General features: G+C 44.7%; 1 protein-coding gene across 1 annotated transcript in view; it reads left to right on the top strand.

Annotated features, from left to right (window-relative positions):
• The window catches only part of AGO3 (argonaute RISC catalytic component 3), a 32,364-nt gene that overhangs the window by 858 nt on the left and 10,453 nt on the right, over positions 1-21,053 (top strand). The window contains exons 2-18 of the mRNA XM_065856897.2: positions 7,480-7,651; positions 8,783-8,903; positions 9,433-9,641; positions 10,757-10,893; positions 12,732-12,866; positions 13,795-13,882; positions 14,026-14,173; positions 14,371-14,490; positions 15,087-15,209; positions 15,411-15,544; positions 16,899-17,083; positions 17,357-17,516; positions 17,774-17,864; positions 18,022-18,216; positions 18,577-18,711; positions 19,088-19,189; positions 19,910-20,109. Coding sequence (XP_065712969.1) covers positions 7,480-7,651; positions 8,783-8,903; positions 9,433-9,641; positions 10,757-10,893; positions 12,732-12,866; positions 13,795-13,882; positions 14,026-14,173; positions 14,371-14,490; positions 15,087-15,209; positions 15,411-15,544; positions 16,899-17,083; positions 17,357-17,516; positions 17,774-17,864; positions 18,022-18,216; positions 18,577-18,711; positions 19,088-19,189; positions 19,910-20,109 — 2,455 coding nt within the window. The remainder of the gene's footprint in view (positions 1-7,479; positions 7,652-8,782; positions 8,904-9,432; positions 9,642-10,756; positions 10,894-12,731; positions 12,867-13,794; positions 13,883-14,025; positions 14,174-14,370; positions 14,491-15,086; positions 15,210-15,410; positions 15,545-16,898; positions 17,084-17,356; positions 17,517-17,773; positions 17,865-18,021; positions 18,217-18,576; positions 18,712-19,087; positions 19,190-19,909; positions 20,110-21,053) is intronic.

Genomic DNA, 21,053 nt, shown 5'->3' with positions numbered 1-21,053 from the left:
CAACCTTTACTTTAGTTTATCAAACAAACGTGTCTGCCGATGGTGAAGTGGGTTGAGAGTTCAGATTTGGGCTGTGTTTAATTGGTGAAATAGCCAGATGGCAAAGGGAATGTCAAAACTACTTGGAATTCTGTTTCTGGTACTTCAAGAGGTGCCACAGCCGGTGAAAATAAGAGCGTGAGGTTAAAGGTGTCAATGTACGATGTATTTTCATCTCTTTGTGTGTAGGTACCTTTGGAATGCACATGGAGTTTGAGTTAGTGGTGGGTTTAATGGTTAAACTTGTGACCTGAGCTATGGCCTCGCTTAATGAGGTGGGTGGTGGAGCTGAGACCATTGTGGGAAGATGCTGGATTTTAGCAATCTGGTGAAATTCCGATGGCGTCCTCATAATCCGTATGTCTTAAATAACCTCTAATTATAACCTGGTGTATTTCTAGTTATCTTATAATAAGGAATAGGTTTGCAAGAGTAGCAAGTAAGCCTTTTAGTTTAATTTTGGGGCGGGTTTCCCCGTTTTTAGGCTGTAAGGTGTCAGATTTGAGCAACACATGCTCCTGGTGGGCTGGATGGATGCTGCCGTGGAACAAGGGACGTTCCGTGTTCCAGGGAACCTTCTGGCCATCAGACACCAGGAGGACGCAAACCGTCCTCGGCAGAGCGAACAAGGGTTAAAGTTCTATCGTAAAAGGGAGAAGGACATTGCAATGTGCTTCGTTTTCTGTGTGTGAGGGGAAAATATGTGATAGAATAAGCAGAGTTTGTGGCGTAAAGTAGGGGAACAAAGACGGGGTTGTGAGTATTTCTGGAGCCAGGATGTTTTAGGTGAAGCAGCGCTGTAGGCGGCTTCCTAATTGTGAGATAGGCTCAGCCTGGGAAATCTGGCAAGCATGCCTCTTCTGGTCCAAATAATTTGAACATATTATAGTTTAAAGTAGAAGAATGTGAAGTTCAGGGTGCAGGTTGTGGTGAAATCGAGTAAACGGGAATTGCAATAAAATGCTCACTGTAAAAAAGGTGAAGCAAAGTGACAGCAGCTCTGGGTGGATTAAATTCAGTGTCGCGCACCGCACTTCCAGCAGGAGAGCGCTCAGTGAACTCCCAACAGGCAGGAACATACCGTGGATGCTCGGTGGTGCAATCGAGTCCAATCGGTGCTGCACGTGTCTTCATTTACATTTCGGAAGTTGTTCCTTCGGAGTTCACAGCTTGTTGTGTGAAGTGTCAAGCTGGGTTTTCTTGACTCTAGCGTGGTCTGGTTTTCATGAAGCGCTGCAGACATCTGTAATCTTGTTTGCTTTTCTAGACAGACTTCGGGCTGCTGAAATTCTGAGAAAGGGCTTTTTCCTTTCGGTGTTAGGGGCAGTGATTCCGGAGGGCACTGGAAGTTCCGTTCCTGTGGGTGGGGTAGCGGAGGGAAGGGGATGAATCACAACTTGGGCTGCCCCACAACAGTGCGTTCGTGGGACTTTTCCTCTGGAGTTGCAGCAGCAGCTGTTTGACTCACAGCCTGACCTTTGCAAGTTGTTTCATCCTCCTAGCTTTACTTCCTCAGTGGTAGAGGTGTCAGAATACTTCTCGAGCTAATTTCCAGTCGAAATGTAAAGAAATGACAGGAATATACGGCTTCTATGCGTTTCGACACATCTGGTACGTGTTTAAACGACGTGCTAATCGAACCGCGGTCTCCCACCGCATCCTACTCCACCAGAGTCAGCCTAAAACCGACGTTTTACAATCTTGCTGGATAATGTGAAAATTCAGCTGATGGTCCAAAGGCTCGTATTGAATTTGGAGCGAGAAGCAGCAACGAGCAGGCTGACTTGCCAAGTGATCGGAGATAGCTTGAGAACTGAAGTTATTTTCCTCTCTAGTTAGATTAGACACTGCTGTTGAACTGTCAGGCAAAGCATTTACCTCTTAATTAAAGGCTACGATTCATGATGAGTCTTCACAGTTTCTCATTTTGTGAGATGGTCAGTTTACCTTCCTGATTTTGCTCTCTGGAAATACCTTGAATTACTGTGTTTTGGGGCTTGTCCTGTTGTCCTAGAGCACTTAGGTATTAACTCTACCATGTGCATATAAACTGCTTTTTTGAGCTAAAGTTCTTTATGATTAGATTCTTTTAAATGGTTCAGAGGCAGTTATTATCTCATAAATCCTTCCAAACAGCTTCACTGTGTTTTCTGTAACATCATTAGGACAGAACAAGTTAGCGCACTAGTATGTACTTGTGCAGTTGGCCGTTGTTGAACATGACATCGAAATGTTGGCTTTTGATGAGTTTTAATATGACTTATCTGAAACCTTTTTTTAAAAATAAGCCTAAATTGCGAGTAGGAATGTTTAGAAAACGAGGATTGCATTACTCATAAATAATGTAATACCACCCAGCAAGGCCGCTGCAGCAGAAATAAGGCAATTCATGCTTTCTGGCAGAAACAGAGCTCAATTATTGAAACCGGCATTTAGATATAATCTTTCCTATCTCTCTGGTTTTTTTAATCTAGCATTAAGTTAATTTTCGGCAGCGCTGGCGTTTTCTTTTTGCTCCTCCGGCAGGGCCTCCGAGCCCAAGCAAGGCCAGGGGCCCTCTGAAAGGGCCCTCCCTCCGTGGAGACTTTTCCCCCAGCCTGAGGACAGAATCTGCCTTGTGTTCCTGAGCCAGACTTCAATAATATTTTACCTGTTAACGGCTTCCATCATGTGTTTAAGGCTGTTCAGTCGCCCATTCAATTAGAGATTTAAAACTGTTTTATAAACAGAAATGAAAATATTAAGTAATCCCAGAATGTCAGGGGTTGAAGGGCCCTGGAAAGCTCATCCAGTGCAATCCCCCCATGGAGCAGGAACACCCAGCTGAGGTTCCACAGGAAGGTGTCCAGGCGGGTTTGAATGTCTGCAGAGAAGGAGACTCCACAACCTCCCTGGGCAGCCTGGGCCAGGCTCTGCCACCCTCACCAGGAAGAAGTTTCTTCTCATATTTAAGTGGAACCTCCTATGTTCCAGTTTGCACCCATTGCCCCTTGTCCTCTCAGTGGTTGTCACCGAGAAGAGCCTGGCTCCATCCTCCTGACCCTCCCCCTTTCTATATCTGTAAACATGAATGAGTCCCCCCTCAGTCTCCTCTCCTCCAGCTCCAGAGCCCCAGCTCCCTCAGCCTTTCCTCACACGGGAGATGCTCCACTCCCTTCAGCATCTTGGTGGCTGCGCTGGACTCTCTCCAGCAGTTCCCTGTCCTTCTGGAACTGAGGGCCCACAACTGGACACAATATTCCAGGTGTGGTCTCCCCAGGGCAGAGCAGAGGGGCAGGAGAACCTCTCTGACCTACTGACCACCCCCTTCTAACCCACCCCAGGTACCATTGGCCTTCCTGGCCACAAAGGCCCAGTGCTGGCTCATGGTCACCCTGCTGTCCACCAGGACGTCTATTAATATTTTTTGGTTTTGTAACGCTGAATCCCACAATAGGAAAGAGGATATTTTTGTGCTGGAAACTTGGTCCTGATGTCTCCTTCTGTAAGGAAATCTGTAATTTTTATTAGCATCTTGCTAGAAATCAGTATTTGGCTTCACGCTGTAAAACTGTCCTGCATGCCAGAAGCTTCAATTTTCCGTAAAATGCTTTTTGCTGAAAGTATTTACAGGTTTGTATGCCTGTGCTCTTGTGCTCAGGCTTTATTGCAACGAAGGCTCCGTTTGCTGCTGGGTGGGTTGCAGCCTGGCTGGGATGCACGCCAGGTATATTCTATACTGCTGTATACTTATAATTTTTTATTAATATTTCTATATTGCCATAGAAATCACAGTCAGGTTTGGGTGTGTTTAATCTTTATTACAGCATCTAGAATTCCACAGAAGAAAACATTCTGATTCAGAGCGCATTGAAACCTTTAGCGGGACTTCATGTTGGTCTGGAATACGATCTGTAGTGAGGATAATATTGTTGGTCTGAATACCAACAACTGCACATTCCAGCTGTTTTCATGTTTTCTTGAAGTAAATGGTTCTTTCGGCGGAGGTGCCACATAATTGCGCTTGAAAATTATTTCATTGTCTGTGTATTTGTAATGCTACTCCAAACTTTAGACCTTTGAAAACGTTGTGTTGGCATGAGGTTTGTCTTCAGAACGTTATTTGGTGACAGATCTTGTATCTCCTTGAAACTTATTCCCTTGCTGCGTGAAAACCTTCCAGGAATCCATCCAAAGCACCAGTTGTAGTTCCTGTCTGTGTATTCATAGTTGTGTTAATTAGTTGATTGTCAGCACTGGGGATTTTCTTTAACAGGGTTTATGAATTAAGCACTATCCTGGCATGCCAACCAGCCCTGCTTTCTGGTTTTTTCCCTGCATTTTTAAGAATATACCAGGTATGTGTCCACATTTGCTGCTCTAATGGCAGAGCTGTAGTAGGTTCTTAAACACCAAGAGGTTTCTCCTCTAAAACTTCTCACAGGAGCAGCTGATTTCTGGGGACACCCCAAGACGGGAGGTTCCAGCCTCTCCGAGCTGTTTGAAACACCAAGGACTTTGGTTTTGCAGTGCTTAAATAACGTGAAGGAGCCAGTCTGCCAATCAGTCCTTCTGTTCTAATTGGAAGAGCATTACTTTTAGTGATTTTGCTCGGTGTGTTTATTTCCAGGGGCTTGACACAGGGCTTAGGCATGAGGCCGGGTGAGTCAGGATGCGCTGGGAGCAGCCGCTGTCCTCAGAGCGTTGTTTGTTTTGTGTGTTTGAGTCACAGCTTCGAAGGCAGTGACACAGACTTTCACAACGCGCAATCTGGCGATCCCGTGTATTTTGGAAGCCGGGGATCCTGCGTGGGCACCGGTGTATTTGGGCAGCGATAGAATTGAGTTACAACGTGTTTTTAAGTTGGGGAGCGTGTGTATCACACCAAATGATTCCTGAATAGTGTGTAGACCTGTGATTCTTATTCAAACGTTGGTCGCTTCGTTCCTCTTTGCCAAGATCTGTGTTCTGGCTCATTCCAGATGTGTGTGTGGTGCAGCTGCACAGGTGAGGCCCAAGAAAGCTTTTGTCTGGTTTTTGTCTGTTTTCTGGTTTTCTCCCCCTGTGTCCCATGGCAGAACCCACAGCCCTGTTTGCACGCTTAGGTTTGGGCAGAGCGTTTCTTTTATCCCCTTGGATTTCAAAGCGCACCCCTATTAGTAACTGCAGATTGTTCTCTGTGTCGAGTTTTTGCAGCTGAGCACTAGGATTCTGTGAATCGAAGCACAGTTATATAAAATACATAAATATAAACTCCGGCGTGTGTGTCTTTGTACTATTAAAATAAGCTATTGAGTCATTTATGCCACTCAAATGTTTAGTAGTAACTTTTTGCACGTGCTCATCTTCTGAAAATATATCTGGAGTAGATTGTAGAGCAGCTTTTACTCGCGTGACAGTATAAAAATGAAGAAAATGCTGAAGAGAACAGATGCTTGGAACAAGTTTTGCATAAGCATAGTCTGTGAGGGTGTGTTAAATGATGCTGCTTGCTCTATGTTTTTGTTTTATGGCCCAAAGCCAAGCCCACTCAGGATTTTTTGGTAGGTTTCTAGGCGAATGTTTCGGTGGAAGTAGCTATGATGTTCATCTCTTCTCAGAACATGGTTTCCTTCAAAATAATGCTATTTTTTCCAGGAATGGTGGAGGTTAATCAAAAGGCAAATAAGACATTTTTACCAGCCCTTGACATTTTAACTCTTCTATGAAAATGAGTGGGCTGGAATTGCTGTCTGCGTCACCGAGTAGGAGTAGGGGAAGAACTTTTAACTAACTTAATCCAATGCTCTGTAAATCGTGACATTTGTACAATGAGTAATTTTTTAAAACTCGGGCTACGAAGCATGTTGGTTTTGTTGTTGTTTCTTGATTGCGAAGAGATATTTTGAAGTGGAAATACCAGTAGAAATTCTTGAAAGCGAGCTGTGTTTACTACTGTGGTTTTGTAAAGCATGAGTAACCTGGGTCTTGTGCAGAGGATTCTCATCTAAGTGGTGCGAAGTAAATGGAATAGATAACCTGGTGAGAGTGTAGCGTTTATCGCTAGACAGATGTTTTGAACTGACTTTCAAAATACCCGTATCTTATTGCAAATTTTGATGGTTTCTCTGAGCAGCTATGGCTGTTCCTCTCTAATGTATAAGTAATCAAGGGGTTTTTAATCCTGTGTCTTAATCTGAGTCTTTCCTCTTCAGGTCAATCGGCTTTGTCGGTGCGGTTAGACAGGAGGTAATGGGTTTACCCTTCATCCATTTCCAGCCAGCAAAGTTCACGAGTAATCTGTCTTCCAGGAATAAGCTAATAATGGCAGTGAAACAGCATCGGGCCGGAGCTGCTGCCATGGTTTTGTATTCTGCGGCAACTTTGCTCTTAGTAGGGTGTCCAGAAAAGACTTGTAAAACTCCTTGTGTTTTCATGGCAGACAGGCTTTCCGCGGTGGTAAAGCACGCTTGGTTTGTTTAGGAAAGCTGATTTTATGCAGGCTGATTGCAGAAGCTGCAAGTCCTTAGTAAGAAAAGAGTCTGGATGTGGGTGGAGGCTCAGGGAGGGAAAATGGGCAAGCGTTGGGTTGGGACTCAGCAGGTTTGGTGTGCGCTGGTTGATGCCATCGCTTTCCCTCCTCCCACGCTGGTTCTGGTGCTTCAGGGAATCGCCTGAGACTGAAAATGTGGAGAATCACAGAATCACGGAATGTCAAGGGTTGAAGGAACCTGGAAAGCTCATCCAGTGCAATCCTCCCATGGAGCAGGAACACCCAGCTGAGGTTCCACAGGAAGGTGTCCAGGCGGGTTTGAATGTCTGCAGAGAAGGAGACTCCACAACCTCCCTGGGCAGCCTGGGCCAGGCTCTGCCACCCTCACCAGGAAGAAGTTTCTTCTCATATTTAAGAGGAACCTCCTGTGTTCCAGTTTGCACCCATTGCCCCTTGTCCTGTCACTGGTTGTCACCCAGAAGAGCCTGGCTCCATCCTCCTGACACTGCCCCTTTCCATATTGATCCCCAGGAATGAGTCCCCCCTCAGTCTCCTCTTCTCCAGCTCCAGAGCCCCAGCTCCCTCAGCCTTTCCTCACACGGGAGATGCTCCACTCCCTTCAGCATCTTGGTGGCTGCGCTGGACTCTCTCCAGCAGTTCCCTGTCCTTCTGGAACTGAGGGCCCACAACTGGACACAATATTCCAGGTGTGGTCTCCCCAGGGCAGAGCAGAGGGGCAGGAGAACCTCTCTGACCTACTGACCACCCCCTTCTAACCCACCCCAGGTACCACTGGCCTTCCTGGCCACAAGGGCCCAGTGCTGGCTCATGGTCACTAAGAACGTCACTAAGTCTCCATGAGGGACCAGTATGTGTACCTGCGAATGTGGGGAGCCTCGTGTGTTTTTCATTTGCTGACATGGAAGCTTTGTGACACAGCTTGTCCGTCGTGCTCATCGTCTTACCTGTATTCTTTCTGTCTTTGGCAGGACCCGTCGGGGCGCAGCCCCTGCTCATGGTGCCACGGCGCCCCGGCTATGGCACCATGGGCAAACCCATTAAACTGCTGGCCAACTGCTTCCAGGTTGAAATCCCAAAGATCGATGTCTACCTCTATGAGGTGGATATCAAACCAGATAAGTGTCCTCGGAGGGTGAACAGGTAAGAAGGTGAAATTTGTCTTGTAAATTAGATTGATGAGGTACTGAGTAGGTATTTTGGAGTTGCTTAAGTAATTGATGTGCTCTTAGCCAGTGGAAGGGTTGGATTCGGAGAATTTGATAACACAAAGAAATGTGAAATGGAGAATTTCTCTTCGCTTTCACCAAATGCCAGCTGAGAGGTGCTGGGGAGGAAGGCAACACTGAGCATCCTCCTCAAGTGTTTTAGGTTAATATTGCCTGGTCAGGAGATGGTATACAAGTCAGCTTCTGCTTTTTGAGAATGCTGCTTTGCATATGCTGAAGAAGAAAATGTTTGATTTCTGTAGAATAAGGGAATTATGATGTGTCAAGTACGATACAGTTAACGTGCTACTGAAAGCATTCAAATCCTGGAGGCATATTGCAGTTACACGTGTTGTAAAAGTCTCTGGATCTGACATATCTACCACTTGTGTGAAGATGCCTTTTTATAGAAGATGAACAATTTAGGGTGGTTTTTTCAAGCGATCGTATCTGGTTACTGCTTGTTTTGGTTTTTTTTATTGCCATCAACATATAATAAATTTAAGAGAACCTATAATTACATGCACATTTTACAACAAAATCAAGTAAAAGTCTGATCAAAACTCAGATTGTTAGGTACTTAAAGTTAAGACTGTTTTTTTGAGACTACCTCATTTTTATATAGAGTGTAGGCAGTTAACTGAGGAGCAGAACGTTTCCAGGTAGCCAGTACAAGTAACTGAGCTGTTCTGTGCACCAGCGTTGCTTTCGCTTGTGAGTTTGTGCTGGTGTTTCCTAATACAACCTTATGGGTTCCTTCCAAGGTAAGCGAGTCCTTGCTTTGTATAATAAAGGTTATACAAAGCCCTCAGTTGTTTCTGGGACTTTCAGAAATTATTTCAGTAACAATAGTTTCCAATATTTGAGCATTTGCGTTGTGATATTTTTTCCTTTAGTATTCACCTGTTATTTTAGTTGAAGTATGTGAAGCACCTTTCTGGAATACCAGTGGGTGTTGTATAATTGAGTAGCACGTTGTTTCAAACTACTTCAGCAAAACACGGGGTGTGTGGGAGCCGTTCTAGCTCTTTGGAAACATCTGCAATGTAAATATCAACTTTTCCAGGGAGGTGGTGGACTCAATGGTGCAGCATTTTAAAGTGACAATATTTGGGGACCGTAGACCGGTTTATGATGGGAAAAGAAGCCTCTATACAGCCAATCCGCTGCCTGTGGCCACTACTGGGGTAAGAGAACTGGAAAAAATATTGGAAACAGTTTATTAGGAAAGAAAAAGAAGCAAACACCACTGCTGGTATTGCTGAGTTCAGAAAAACTGGAAGCATCTTACAGTATCTGTATAGAAATGGAGTCCTTCTAGAGTCTTTGCTGCAAATCCCGATGTATGTAAATGTCCATGTAGTAATTGCACTCAGGACCTCTCCTAGAATTTCGTAGCCCCTTTCTACAGCAAAATCTATTAAATACTCAGTTTTACAGACTGTAATATGTTATCTTATGATCAAATACTATTAAAAAATCGAACCACAGTTTCTCTGGAATGAAGAGTTTTCTGATTGGAGATGACAGAGTTATGTGATGCTCTTCTGAGGACCCAGTTCTCTTCATTTTGTGCATTTGGTCGTGTACCTTTATCAAATATACTGTGTCCTAAATATCTGAGGTTTTGAGTCTCTGGCCTAGTTATGAGAAGGAATGAAAACTCAGCTTGGAGGTTAAACAGCTGCTTTTTGGTTCTTTTCCTCCCCCACCCAGGTGGATTTGGATGTGACTTTGCCAGGAGAAGGTGGAAAAGATCGTCCCTTCAAAGTGTCAATAAAGTTTGTTTCTCGGGTGAGCTGGCACTTGCTGCATGAAGTTTTGACAGGAAGAACCTTGCCTGAGCCTCTGGAACTAGACAAACCTATCAGCACTAACCCTGTTCATGCTGTTGATGTGGTGCTACGACACCTCCCCTCCATGAAGTAGGTTCACTGTCTTCCTGTGCTCTGTCTTTACCTGAGGTATCTCCCCCGGGAGACCTTCATCCTTGTTTATTCACAGGTGAAAAGGAAAAGAGATCGTTCCCCTTATGCAGCACAGCTGGTTAGCTGAACTGGGGAGATTGCAGCTGATTATGTAAAGTGTGTGTTTCTGGAGCCATTTAAACTCCAGAGCAGGTGATGTATATGAAAAGATCAAGAAACACGAGACACTTATAATAGACCTTAATTGAAATACTGAGAGATTACAGGATGCTGTAGCACTGCTTTCATGTTTTCTGCTCAAGTTGAGCCAAGTATCATGCCCTCGATGGCAGTGTCTGAAAGCATGAGTCTTTCATTCATTGCTATACCCGCCAACGATCGGCGCTTCTCATCTTTTGAATACACACTTGAGACCTGATACCTGCCGTACCAAAGCCTGCTCCTCTTTATCTTGGCACCTGAAACATTAGAGAAGGGCAAATTGATTTTGCTTCATTTGGACAATGAAAGTTACTTTTAAAGTTTGATTGGTGGCTTTGCACTGGTGTTTTTCACTGGCTTTAAAAATGGCCCGTGGTTCAATGGAAGCTGATGTTCAGTCTGCATCCTCAGGACACAAGACAGATGTTGACCTCGGTCCCTTACAAATGTGAGGAGATATGGAGGTTTGCGAACAGCAGTTTTCTACCTGAGAGAAATATCAGTTGCTCTAGTTTTGTGTTTCCACTATAGCTACTCCTTCTCTCAGTGTACATTTACGAGGGAACATTGAATACAAACATGCAAAATGATATTTGAGGGTCAGTCCGGTATATACAATGGAGATGATACTTTCTTGAAGTGGAAGATCCGAAAGGGTAAGTTAGTTCTTGCTTTGTTGTAAAAACTGGAAGTGATTGTGTGTTGCTAAACCTAGTAAATATTTTTATATAAATGTACAGATGCTGCAGTGGGACCGGCAGCATTCAGAGTGCACTGTTTAAACTGGGTTCTAGGCACCGATTCCTGGTGCACAAAATTAAAAAATAACAGTAATGCTGTGTGTTCTAATCTTTATTATGGAGTTTATTTGGAAAGCAATAGTCTAAGCATGTGGTTCTCTTTATCCCCAGGTACACCCCTGTGGGCCGGTCTTTTTTCTCAGCTCCGGAAGGCTACGATCACCCCCTGGGTGGAGGCAGGGAGGTCTGGTTTGGATTCCATCAGTCTGTTCGGCCTGCCATGTGGAAGATGATGCTCAATATTGATGGTAAGTTGGGATTCAGGGTTAAGAATAAAGGTCATAACGAACAGGCCTCTAGGAGTAAAAATGACCTTTCCATTTGGTTGCTTTACTGTTGCATGCTTGAGTTTGGGGTACCACGTTCTGTGTGATGGTAACTTTTGGTGCCATCTGTGCACCGAGAAGAGCCTGGCTCCATCCTCCTGACACTCACCCTTTATATATCTGTAAACATGAATGAGGTCACCCCTCAGTCTCCTCTTCTCCAGCTCCAGAGCCCCAGCTCCCTCAGCCTTTCCTCACACGGGAGATGCTCCACTCCCTCCAGCATCTTGGTGGCTGCGCTGGACTCTCTCCAGCAGTTCCCTGTCCTTCTGGAACTGAGGGCCCACAGCTGGACACAATATTCCAGGTGTGGTCTCCCCAGGGCAGAGCAGAGGGGCAGGAGAACCTCTCTGACCTACTGACCACCCCCTTCTAATCCACCCCAGGTACCATTGGCCTTCCTGGCCACAAGGGCCCAGTGCTGGCTCATGGTCACCCTGCTGTCCCCAGGACCCCCAGGTCCCTTTCCCCTACACTGCTCTCTAATAGGTCATTCCCCAACTTATACTGGAACCAGGGGTCCATGTGTTCTAGTTTACCTAAGTTGTGGATGATACTCATGTGACTTCAGATGGGTTTATTCTTGTAAAACTGCCTTTCAAAGAGCAGCTGTGGTGTAGCTTGAAACAATGAATGTAAAAATCTTCCCACTCTGAGAAATAATCCATATGAGTATCTATACACTAGGTACTGAAAGAACTACAATTCAGATGGGACATAATTTGCACCAATTTATGATGTATTGCACTCTTTCTGTGAAGCCAGTTTTCTTACCAGCATTACAAAGTGTAGGAGTAACTCATGCAGCAGAGATTTTTCAGTCCTTTCCGTGAATGAGAACATTAAGAACTCTGTAAGCTCTGATTTACGGTGCAACCCCTTTCCGTTGTGGTTTGAGGCTGCGAAGAAAACTTTCAAATCCTATCTCTTGACTCTGTTTTAGTCGTTTAACTTGTCTGGGGTTCTCTGCCAAGTCTGTTTCTCTCTGTTGCTCCTTGTTGTCAAGTGTTTCTGTTCTCTTGTTGCCATTTGAAGTTCTAAGTGGATGGAGTAGCTTGTGTTTGTCACCGTTCTTACTAAAAGGTATCGTTTTGATTGCTTGTCACTTTGGCAAGCAGATTGTTTATGGGCTTCCTTCTGTGAAATGAGTCGAATGTCCTCTTGAAAAACCCCGCAGTGTCACTTCATGTGGTTGTATCATTAGTATGCGGGCAGGGTAAGAGATTTGGGTAGATCAAGGGTTTCAGGCACTGCTACCCTAACATAATTTGTCTGTAGTCAAAATAGCGCTCATGTTTCTACCAGATATTGTTTCAGTAATTGTCCAGTTCATATCATTGACAGAATTATGTTGCATATTGAATAATCTTAGCTTTTCTTGTTAAGAGTTTTCTAGTAGAGGTATATTAATACTGTCTCTGCTCAGAACTCTGTACAGAATCGAAAGAGAATGTTGCTCTGGGACATTACAGCTCTCTAGAAATAAACGTTATCTGGGGAAAAACCCTTTTAAAACCCTGAGATGGGAAGTATTAGCAGGATGACTGTGCTGCAGGCTGATGTGTCACTGCAGGCCCTGCGCTGGCTTTTACACACTGAGCTGTTGCAAGGCTTGTTAATCTGTTTTTAAAAATGTGTGCCGCCCAACATTGGCTTGAGGGTTATGTTGAGTTTTCAAAAGCATTCATTTATCTACTGCTGCACAACAGTCTGACTGGTTTGTTTTGAGGTTTTTCCACTTAATATTTTGTTCTCTTTAGTTTCTGCCACTGCCTTCTACAAAGCACAACCTGTAATTCAGTTCATGTGTGAAGTTCTTGACATTCATAACATTGATGAACAACCAAGACCTCTGACTGATTCTCATCGGGTCAAATTCACCAAAGAGATAAAGGGTGAGTAGAAATGTATCTATTCTGTCCCAGGTAACGCAATCAAGTTAATTCTGAGGGATTTAGACTGTAGCTCTCCTGCTGTTTAAATGCTGAAGCAAAGCATTTCAAAGCCACCTGGTACTTAGGGACCCGATTTGATGTGGTCTGTGGTCCACAGCCCACAAAAGCCTCGACAGGACAAGTCACCCAGCTGCTTTCTCTGGAGCCTTTACTAGTGGACTGTAGGCTGAATCTTTATGGTAACAAGCATTGTTTTCAACTGAAAGCCATAACAGTGTGCCAATGCCGCGCAGCACTTGTGTGATAAGCCCGGTGCTTCCAGCAGGTGTTGAGTCTGCTCTGTGCACGCACAGCAAACAGAAATAGCCGCTGAAAGCCTCCTGCAGCTGCCGTCGTCGTTGTCATTGTCGTGCATAAAGAGTCAAGTCTGCCGAGCTTCTGGTGTGTAGGCTGGGTGCTTTTAGATGAGATTTCAGCCATTCAAAACCTAAAGTTAAACTTGGTCACTGTCTGAATGTGGACACAATAAATAAGGTAGAAATCTGATTTTGCCCTGTTAATTATATTGGAACTGCTAGTTTTAAGAGGTATGCAGCATTGAGAATGAGAGCAAAGAATATGGTGAAAGCAGCCGTTTGTCTGAGATTATTCACGTGCCTGTTACATAAAACTGCTACCAAAAAGTCAGATGACGTTGAATGTGAAATATCATATGTTATCATTTAGTTTTGAGAATAAGACCTGATTAGTCAGAAACCAAATTATAATGAAAGCAAAATGATTAAAGAATAATAAATAACTTCTTATGTTGTGCTGCTTGACTATCAAAGCTGTTGGATTGGAACGTGTTCTATTATAAGCAGCCTTGTGTCTCCTGTGCAAATTCTTGTGTAGTTATGACATCAGGGTTTTTGGTGCTTTTATGCAGGTCTAAAGGTAGAAGTGACTCACTGCGGAACGATGAGGAGGAAATACCGTGTTTGTAACGTAACAAGAAGGCCTGCAAGTCATCAAACGTAAGATGCTTTTTGTCAGGGCATAAAGTGTGTGACAGCTTAACACTGATGGTGTAACAGGACCAGTATTTTATTGCTTTGGGGCTGTTGATACTTGCCAACTAAGATTTCTAGACCTTTTATTAAAACGTGTGTCTTTCCAGCTTTCCTTTACAGTTAGAAAATGGCCAGACCGTGGAGAGAACAGTAGCACAGTATTTCCGAGAGAAATACAACCTCCAGCTGAAATACCCTCATCTTCCTTGCCTACAAGTGGGACAAGAGCAGAAACACACCTACCTGCCTTTAGAAGTAAGGCACTTATCTTGATACATCAGCTTGTTATTGGTAGGCTGTATCATTTTGCAAGATGTTCAGTATTTCCCTTTGCAGTACCAGCACGTTCACGTATTTATGTGTTCGTTATTCTTTTACTTCACAGACTATCTACATTGTAAAAAGTGCTTTAAAGTCTAGAACTATGTTGATGCTTCTGCTTCTCCATTCAGGTGTGTAACATCGTAGCTGGCCAACGGTGCATCAAGAAGCTGACGGACAATCAGACATCGACTATGATAAAGGCCACGGCGAGATCTGCTCCAGATAGGCAGGAGGAAATAAGCAGATTGGTTAGTTCTTTAATTTCAGCTCGCTGTGATGCTGCTCACTAAATGCCACTGGACATCTCCTTGATTCCTGCGGATATTTGAACACCTTGTTTGTTTGATTGTTATTATAGCATGCTTACATTCTAAACATCAATGTCTTCCCTGACTTATTATAAAACTTGAATAGAATACTCTTATAAACAGCTCTGATTTTAAATGGTCTGGTTTTTGAGCTGACAAGTTAGCCAAACTTTTAAAGGTAAAATAAGTCTGGTCTGGAAAATACAGTAGACATGAATGTGCAGTAATAATAGGAATTAATTTGTTTAAACTTGGGTGTGCTTCTCTATCCCATGAGTGAATAAATTGCTTTTAAATCAGCATGCTACAAATGAGCACATGAGTAACTAAGGGAACCAAAAAATCTCATCCAGTATATGTCGTTGTATTAGTTGTTTTCACTGGGGATAGGTTAATAGGGTTGAGCAGTTCAGTCTGCGCCTTTTTCAGTGTCCAGGAGAACTGTCATAGGACTCTTCTGTAGCGTTCCTCCTACTCTGTCTGTTACACAACTTATAATTAGATACCTCTGTAATACAGAAAAACTCTTCTTCTAGGTGAGAAGTGCAAATTACGATGCAGATCCATTTGTTCAAGAGTTCCAGTTCAAAGTCCGGGATGAGATGGCCCACGTGACGGGGCGCGTGCTCCCAGCTCCCATGTTGCAGTATGGAGGACGGGTGAGATTTCTTGCTTTTTCTTTCGTTTCTATTTTGAAGAGTGATCTCCCACACATGTTCACTCTTTTAGTTAGTTCAGTTGCATTGTGCAATACAGGGATGAAGTTTGAATGGTAAACGCCCCTTTGTTGTGCTGAAACTGAAAATAGCACGGGCTTTTTCTTTTCCAGTCACTCAAATATGTTGCTTTTGTTTCCGCAGAATCGAACGGTGGCGACCCCAAGCCATGGGGTGTGGGACATGCGAGGGAAGCAGTTCCATACCGGTGTTGAGATCAAAATGTGGGCTATCGCTTGCTTTGCGACGCAGAGACAATGCCGAGAAGAAATACTGAAGTAAGGCATGTCAGAGTTTAGGCTTTGGGCTGTTCTGTTTATGAAGCCATCTAGGTGGAAACATGACCACAGGACTTGTAATGAGCATTTTAGCTGGCTTTAACCGTCTAAGATGTTAGGGAGAGAATCCAAGCTGTTTTCCTTGCTGGAAGCTACAGTCAAAGCACCATATCTGGGTAAACTGTGGGGTTTGGTCCTGTGACATTGCTGCTTTCTGTCTGGTTATTTGGAGCATCTTGAATGAAGATACTGTCTGAACTTTTTTGGGTTTTTTTGCAATTCACATCATCACAGAATCCCAGAATGTCAGGGGTTGGAAGGGACCTGGAAAGCTCATCCAGTGCAATCCCCCCATGGAGCAGGAACACCCAGCTGGGGTTCCACAGGAAGGTGTCCAGGCGGGTTTGAATGTCTGCAGAGAAGGAGACTCCACAACCTCCCTGGGCAGCCTGGGCCAGGCTCTGTCACCCTCATGGGGAACAAGTTTCTTCTCAAATTTAAGTGGAACCTTTTGTGTTCCAGTTTGTCCCCACTGCCCCTTGTCCTGTCACTGGTTGTCACCGAGAAGAGCCTGGCTCCATCCTCCTGACACTGCCCCTTTAGATATCTGTAAACATGAATGAGTCCCCCCTCAGTCTCCTCTTCTCCAGCTCCAGAGCCCCAGCTCCCTCAGCCTTTCCTCACACGGGAGATGCTCCACTCCCTTCAGCATCTTTGTTGCCCTGCGCTGGACTCTCTCCAGCAGTTCCCTGTCCTTCTGGAGCTGAGGGCCCACAACTGGACACAATATTCCAGGTGTGGTCTCCCCAGGGCAGAGCAGAGAGGCAGGAGAACCTCTCTGACCTACTGACCACCCCCTTCTAACCCACCCCAGGTACCATTGGCCTTCCTGGCCACAAGGGCCCAGTGCTGGCTCATGGTCACCCTGCTGTCCCCCAGGACCCGCAGGTCCCTTTCCCCTACACTGCTCTCTAATAGGTCATTCCCCAACTTATACTGGAACCTGGGGTTGTTCCTGCCCAGATTCAAGACCCTACACTTGCCCTTGTTTTATTTCATTCAATTTTTCCCTGCCCAACTCTCCAGCCTGTCCAGGTCTCTGGATGGCAGCACAGCTCCCAGTGTCAGCCACTCCTCCCAGCTTGGTGTCATCAGCAAACTAGCTGATAGTACACTTTATTCCCTCAGTTTTGGCCTGTGGTGTTTCAAAGCTGTGCATAACAAAGGTCTTGAAAAAGCTGCTTTAAAAGCTATTTGGAATGGTCTTGAGTAACACAGCTCTTCTGTCCCCCTCTGCTTTGCTTGTTGTGTGCCATTGCTACTGTGAAAATTCAGAAAACCTTCTCATCTGTAGGGGTTTCACGGACCAGCTGCGCAAGATCTCCAAAGACGCGGGGATGCCGATCCAAGGCCAGCCCTGTTTCTGTAAATACGCCCAGGGTGCGGACAGCGTGGAGCCCATGTTTCGACACCTCAAGAACACCTATTCGGGGCTTCAGCTCATCATTGTCATCCTGCCGGGGAAGACGCCGGTGTACGGTAAGGGAATATTTCTATTTTACCTGTTTGGTCGTGTATTGTTCTGAGACATTTGCAGCCCAGCATATGTTAGAAAGTTCTCAGGACTGTTCTTTAGACGTTAGAAATCAATGTTTTGTGTCTGAAGATGAAAGTAATTGGAAGCAGATGTGAGCGTGCAGATGAGTTGGAAGTTATTTTGCAGATTATGCACATTTAAATTATTGTGACTTAAGCTAAGACCAAAATATAGCAACAATTTCAAATATTGTTATCCTAATATTTGCTTCTCAGCGGAGGTGAAGCGTGTGGGAGATACGCTGTTGGGAATGGCCACGCAGTGTGTCCAAGTCAAGAACGTCATTAAAACGTCTCCACAGACCCTGTCAAACCTGTGCCTGAAGATTAACGTTAAACTGGGAGGAATCAACAACATCCTTGTACCTCATCAACGGTAAGAATCTTTGTGGAGACTGATCTGAGTTTGTGTTCTCCGCTGGAAGCGCGCCGCGGTGCAACGGCAATGTGTTCTGGAATGACTGCTGTGGCGGTTTCCACGTTCACATCTTGTGCACAAAGATTTCTTTGTTCAGGCTTGGCCAGAGCAGCTGATAAGGCGGCTTCTCTGTGCAACAAAACCCCATCTTGAGCAATAACCTTGCGCCAACTGTTCACCTGCAAGTGTGACTTAGCACCTTTTTCTCTTTGAAGACCTTCTGTGTTCCAGCAGCCAGTGATCTTTTTGGGAGCCGATGTCACTCACCCTCCTGCTGGAGACGGAAAGAAGCCTTCTATAGCTGCTGTAAGTTCTATTAAATCAGCTTATTACTGTGCTTATTGTTTTAATGTAAGATCTTTTACTTAAACAATCTCTTCTTGGCCTTTTTTTTTTTTTGCCTATATCTAATTTAGTCTAAATTTGGTCTTGAAGCCTTTACTCACACGATGTTCCTCTGAAGGTTGTAGGTAGTATGGATGCTCATCCAAGCCGGTACTGTGCCACAGTGAGAGTCCAGCGGCCGCGGCAGGAGATCATCCAAGACCTGGCCTCCATGGTGAGGGAGCTGCTCATCCAGTTCTACAAGTCAACGCGGTTCAAGCCCACGCGCATCATCTTCTATCGGGACGGGGTCTCCGAAGGACAGTTTCGGCAGGTTGGTTCGTTTCTGGGTTTCTCGAAGGATTGTGTTGTTGCGTAACTACTCCACTTCTCATATTTGAATAAGCTCGACTGCTTGAGGTGCTTGTATCTGTGCCAAGATACCACAAAAAAACCCAGGCTTTTTAAGAGAGAATTTCTTGAGCATGTGGGGTAAGAAAGGTTGCAACTTCTTTCCTCTCTGGGAAGGGGAGAGTTCTTAGAAATAGATTATTTCCCAAGTTCTGAGTACTTCCTGAGATTACTAATTGTGTGGCGAAGTTACACGTGGTGTTAACTACAAGCTGATTATTAGGTGTTGTGTGTAAACTACAATGGAAGGAAAACCTAAACTGCTCTGTTCTTGCGCTTGTAGGTTCTGTATTACGAACTGCTGGCCATTAGAGAAGCCTGCATCAGTCTGGAGAAGGATTACCAGCCGGGAATAACCTATATTGTGGTACAGAAGCGACATCACACACGACTGTTCTGTGCCGACAGAACAGAAAGGGTAATCGTCGTAGCTCTATGTGAAAAGCTCCATGTCAGGCGCTTGTGCTGCTGGAGATAATATTGGCAAAGGCTTCTCTGTCAATCTATCTTTGTATTCGGGGAAGATGTTGAATTAGTAGGCACAAAATGTGGCCCCAAACTGAAAAAACATTGACCTTAAGTATGTTAAAAATAAAGTCCCCATCGGGCTTCGTCATGTTGCACACTGGAACTAGTCTGTGTCGGTCAACTATAGCTGATATTCATGTGAATAACTAGGACCAAGTCTACAGCAATTGTAATAGGAGAAAATACAAGATGATGGAAACCTTTAATTACCGTTGGGATGTATAAGCAGTTGTTAGCTGCACTTTTTAACAAACCCTTTTCTCTAGGTTGGACGAAGTGGCAATATTCCAGCTGGAACAACTGTAGATACAGACATTACACATCCATACGAGTTTGATTTTTACCTCTGTAGCCATGCTGGAATACAGGTATGATCGTTTCTTTGTAAGTAAATGTGAATTTAGAACATATTGTTTTTCTCCCTTTTGTGATGCTTGTGTTTATAGAGAGTTATTTAGTAGAGAGATGTCATTTAGCTCAGTGTTATGAGTTACTACATTGTTGTTTGACTAAAGCGCTGATGGTGGAAGTCAGCGTGTGTCTGTGGGAGCCTCAACACGAGTGACGTGTAAGAATTTGATTCAGGATGATGCCAAAGAGCAATGGAGCTCTTGAACCTGTGGGAAGGACGACATTGTGTGCAAGTACAGAAATGTTTTGTGTGGAACTCTACAGGTCACTTCTGAACCACTGGAACCGTCTCTAGTGTTCACACTTTGACTTGGGGTGCTAAGGAATTGGAAAGAGTTAAACGCAGCAGTTGTTTCGCTGGGAAATGTGTCTCTTTAATTGAAGGTAGTTAAGAGGTGGTGCGATCATGGTTTAGTCACGTTGGGAGCAGGTTTTAAGTGTTGAGGGTTATCTAGAAGGCATGTGTGTTTTTTTCCAAGCAAGAATAGTTAGAGCAACATAACCATGTCAATGGTAGACTTCTTATTTATCTTTAAATACAGGGCTGACTTAAGACTGAGTTTTCTTTGGCTGCGGTTATGTAGGAGTTCAGAATAGGTAGTCTGGACCTTTCTGAACTTCATCTGACTTGATTCTGTGAAATCCAGCTAAGTGAATTGATGTTCCCTTCTTCTTAGGGTACCAGCCGTCCCTCACACTATCATGTTTTGTGGGATGATAACTGTTTTACTGCAGATGAACTCCAGCTGCTGACTTACCAGCTCTGCCACACATATGTGCGCTGTACACGATCAGTTTCTATACCTGCACCAGCGTATTATGCTCACCTGGTAGCATTCAGAGCACGATACCATCTCGTGGACAAAGAACATGACAGGTAAACGAAAATGCACACTGGAGTTTTTGTCCCTATTAGTCTTTGCTCCATTGTCAGGCATAAAGCCATCTGACTATAGATAATTACTGCTCGTTTTGCAGTTAATTTTTGTTACCCCTGGGACTAGTCTTAAGGTAATGATTCCTGACAGCTGCTGCTTAGTATCAGACAAGAGTGGGTTGGTGGATTCTACTGAATAACACTCAGATTAAAAGAATTAATCACAGAATCGCAGAGTGTCAGGGGTTGGAAGGGACCTGGAAAGCTCATCCAGTGCAATCCCCCCATGGAGCAGGAACACCCAGATGAGGTTCCACAGGAAGGTGTCCAGACGGGTTTGAATGTCTGCAGAGAAGAATGTCTGCAGTAACTCTGCCTTCTCTCTATCTTCTGTCACCAGGGCACCCAGCTCGTTCATCAGTGGGCCAACATTGCCTCTGCTGTTAGTTTTATCTGCCACCTATTGGAAAAAGCTCTTCCCGTTGTCCTTGACCCCTCTCACCAGTTTTAATTCTAAGGAGGCCTTAGCTTTCCTAGTTGCCTCCCTATACCCTCTGACAACAGCCTTATATTCTCCCCAAGTGGCCAGCCCCTCCTTCCATGATCTGTAAACTCTCCTCTTCCACTTGAGCACACCCAGCAGCTCCCTGTTTAACCACGCAGGTCTCCTGGCTCCCTTCCTACGTGTGAGGATGCTCTGATCTTGTGCCTGGTAGAAACAGTCCCTGAACACTGACCAACTATCGGGCCCCAGCCGATTACCTTTTCACACTCCCTGATGGTCCTCAGCATCTCAATCTCCTCCTTAAGTTTTGCAACCATGTAGAGCAGATCTTGCACCTGCTCACACCTCACACAGTGGGATGCTGGCCATCCTCACCCAGCAGCAGCAGGCTCTGGCACTCCCTGCAGCCAGAAACCTGAACAGCCACAGTTTGGGACAG

This window comes from Patagioenas fasciata, chromosome 25, assembly GCF_037038585.1.
Source record: "Patagioenas fasciata isolate bPatFas1 chromosome 25, bPatFas1.hap1, whole genome shotgun sequence".
Lineage (NCBI taxonomy): Eukaryota > Metazoa > Chordata > Aves > Columbiformes > Columbidae > Patagioenas > Patagioenas fasciata.
The sequence above is the reverse complement of the archived record's forward strand: the minus strand, read 5'-3'. Positions and strand labels throughout refer to the sequence as shown.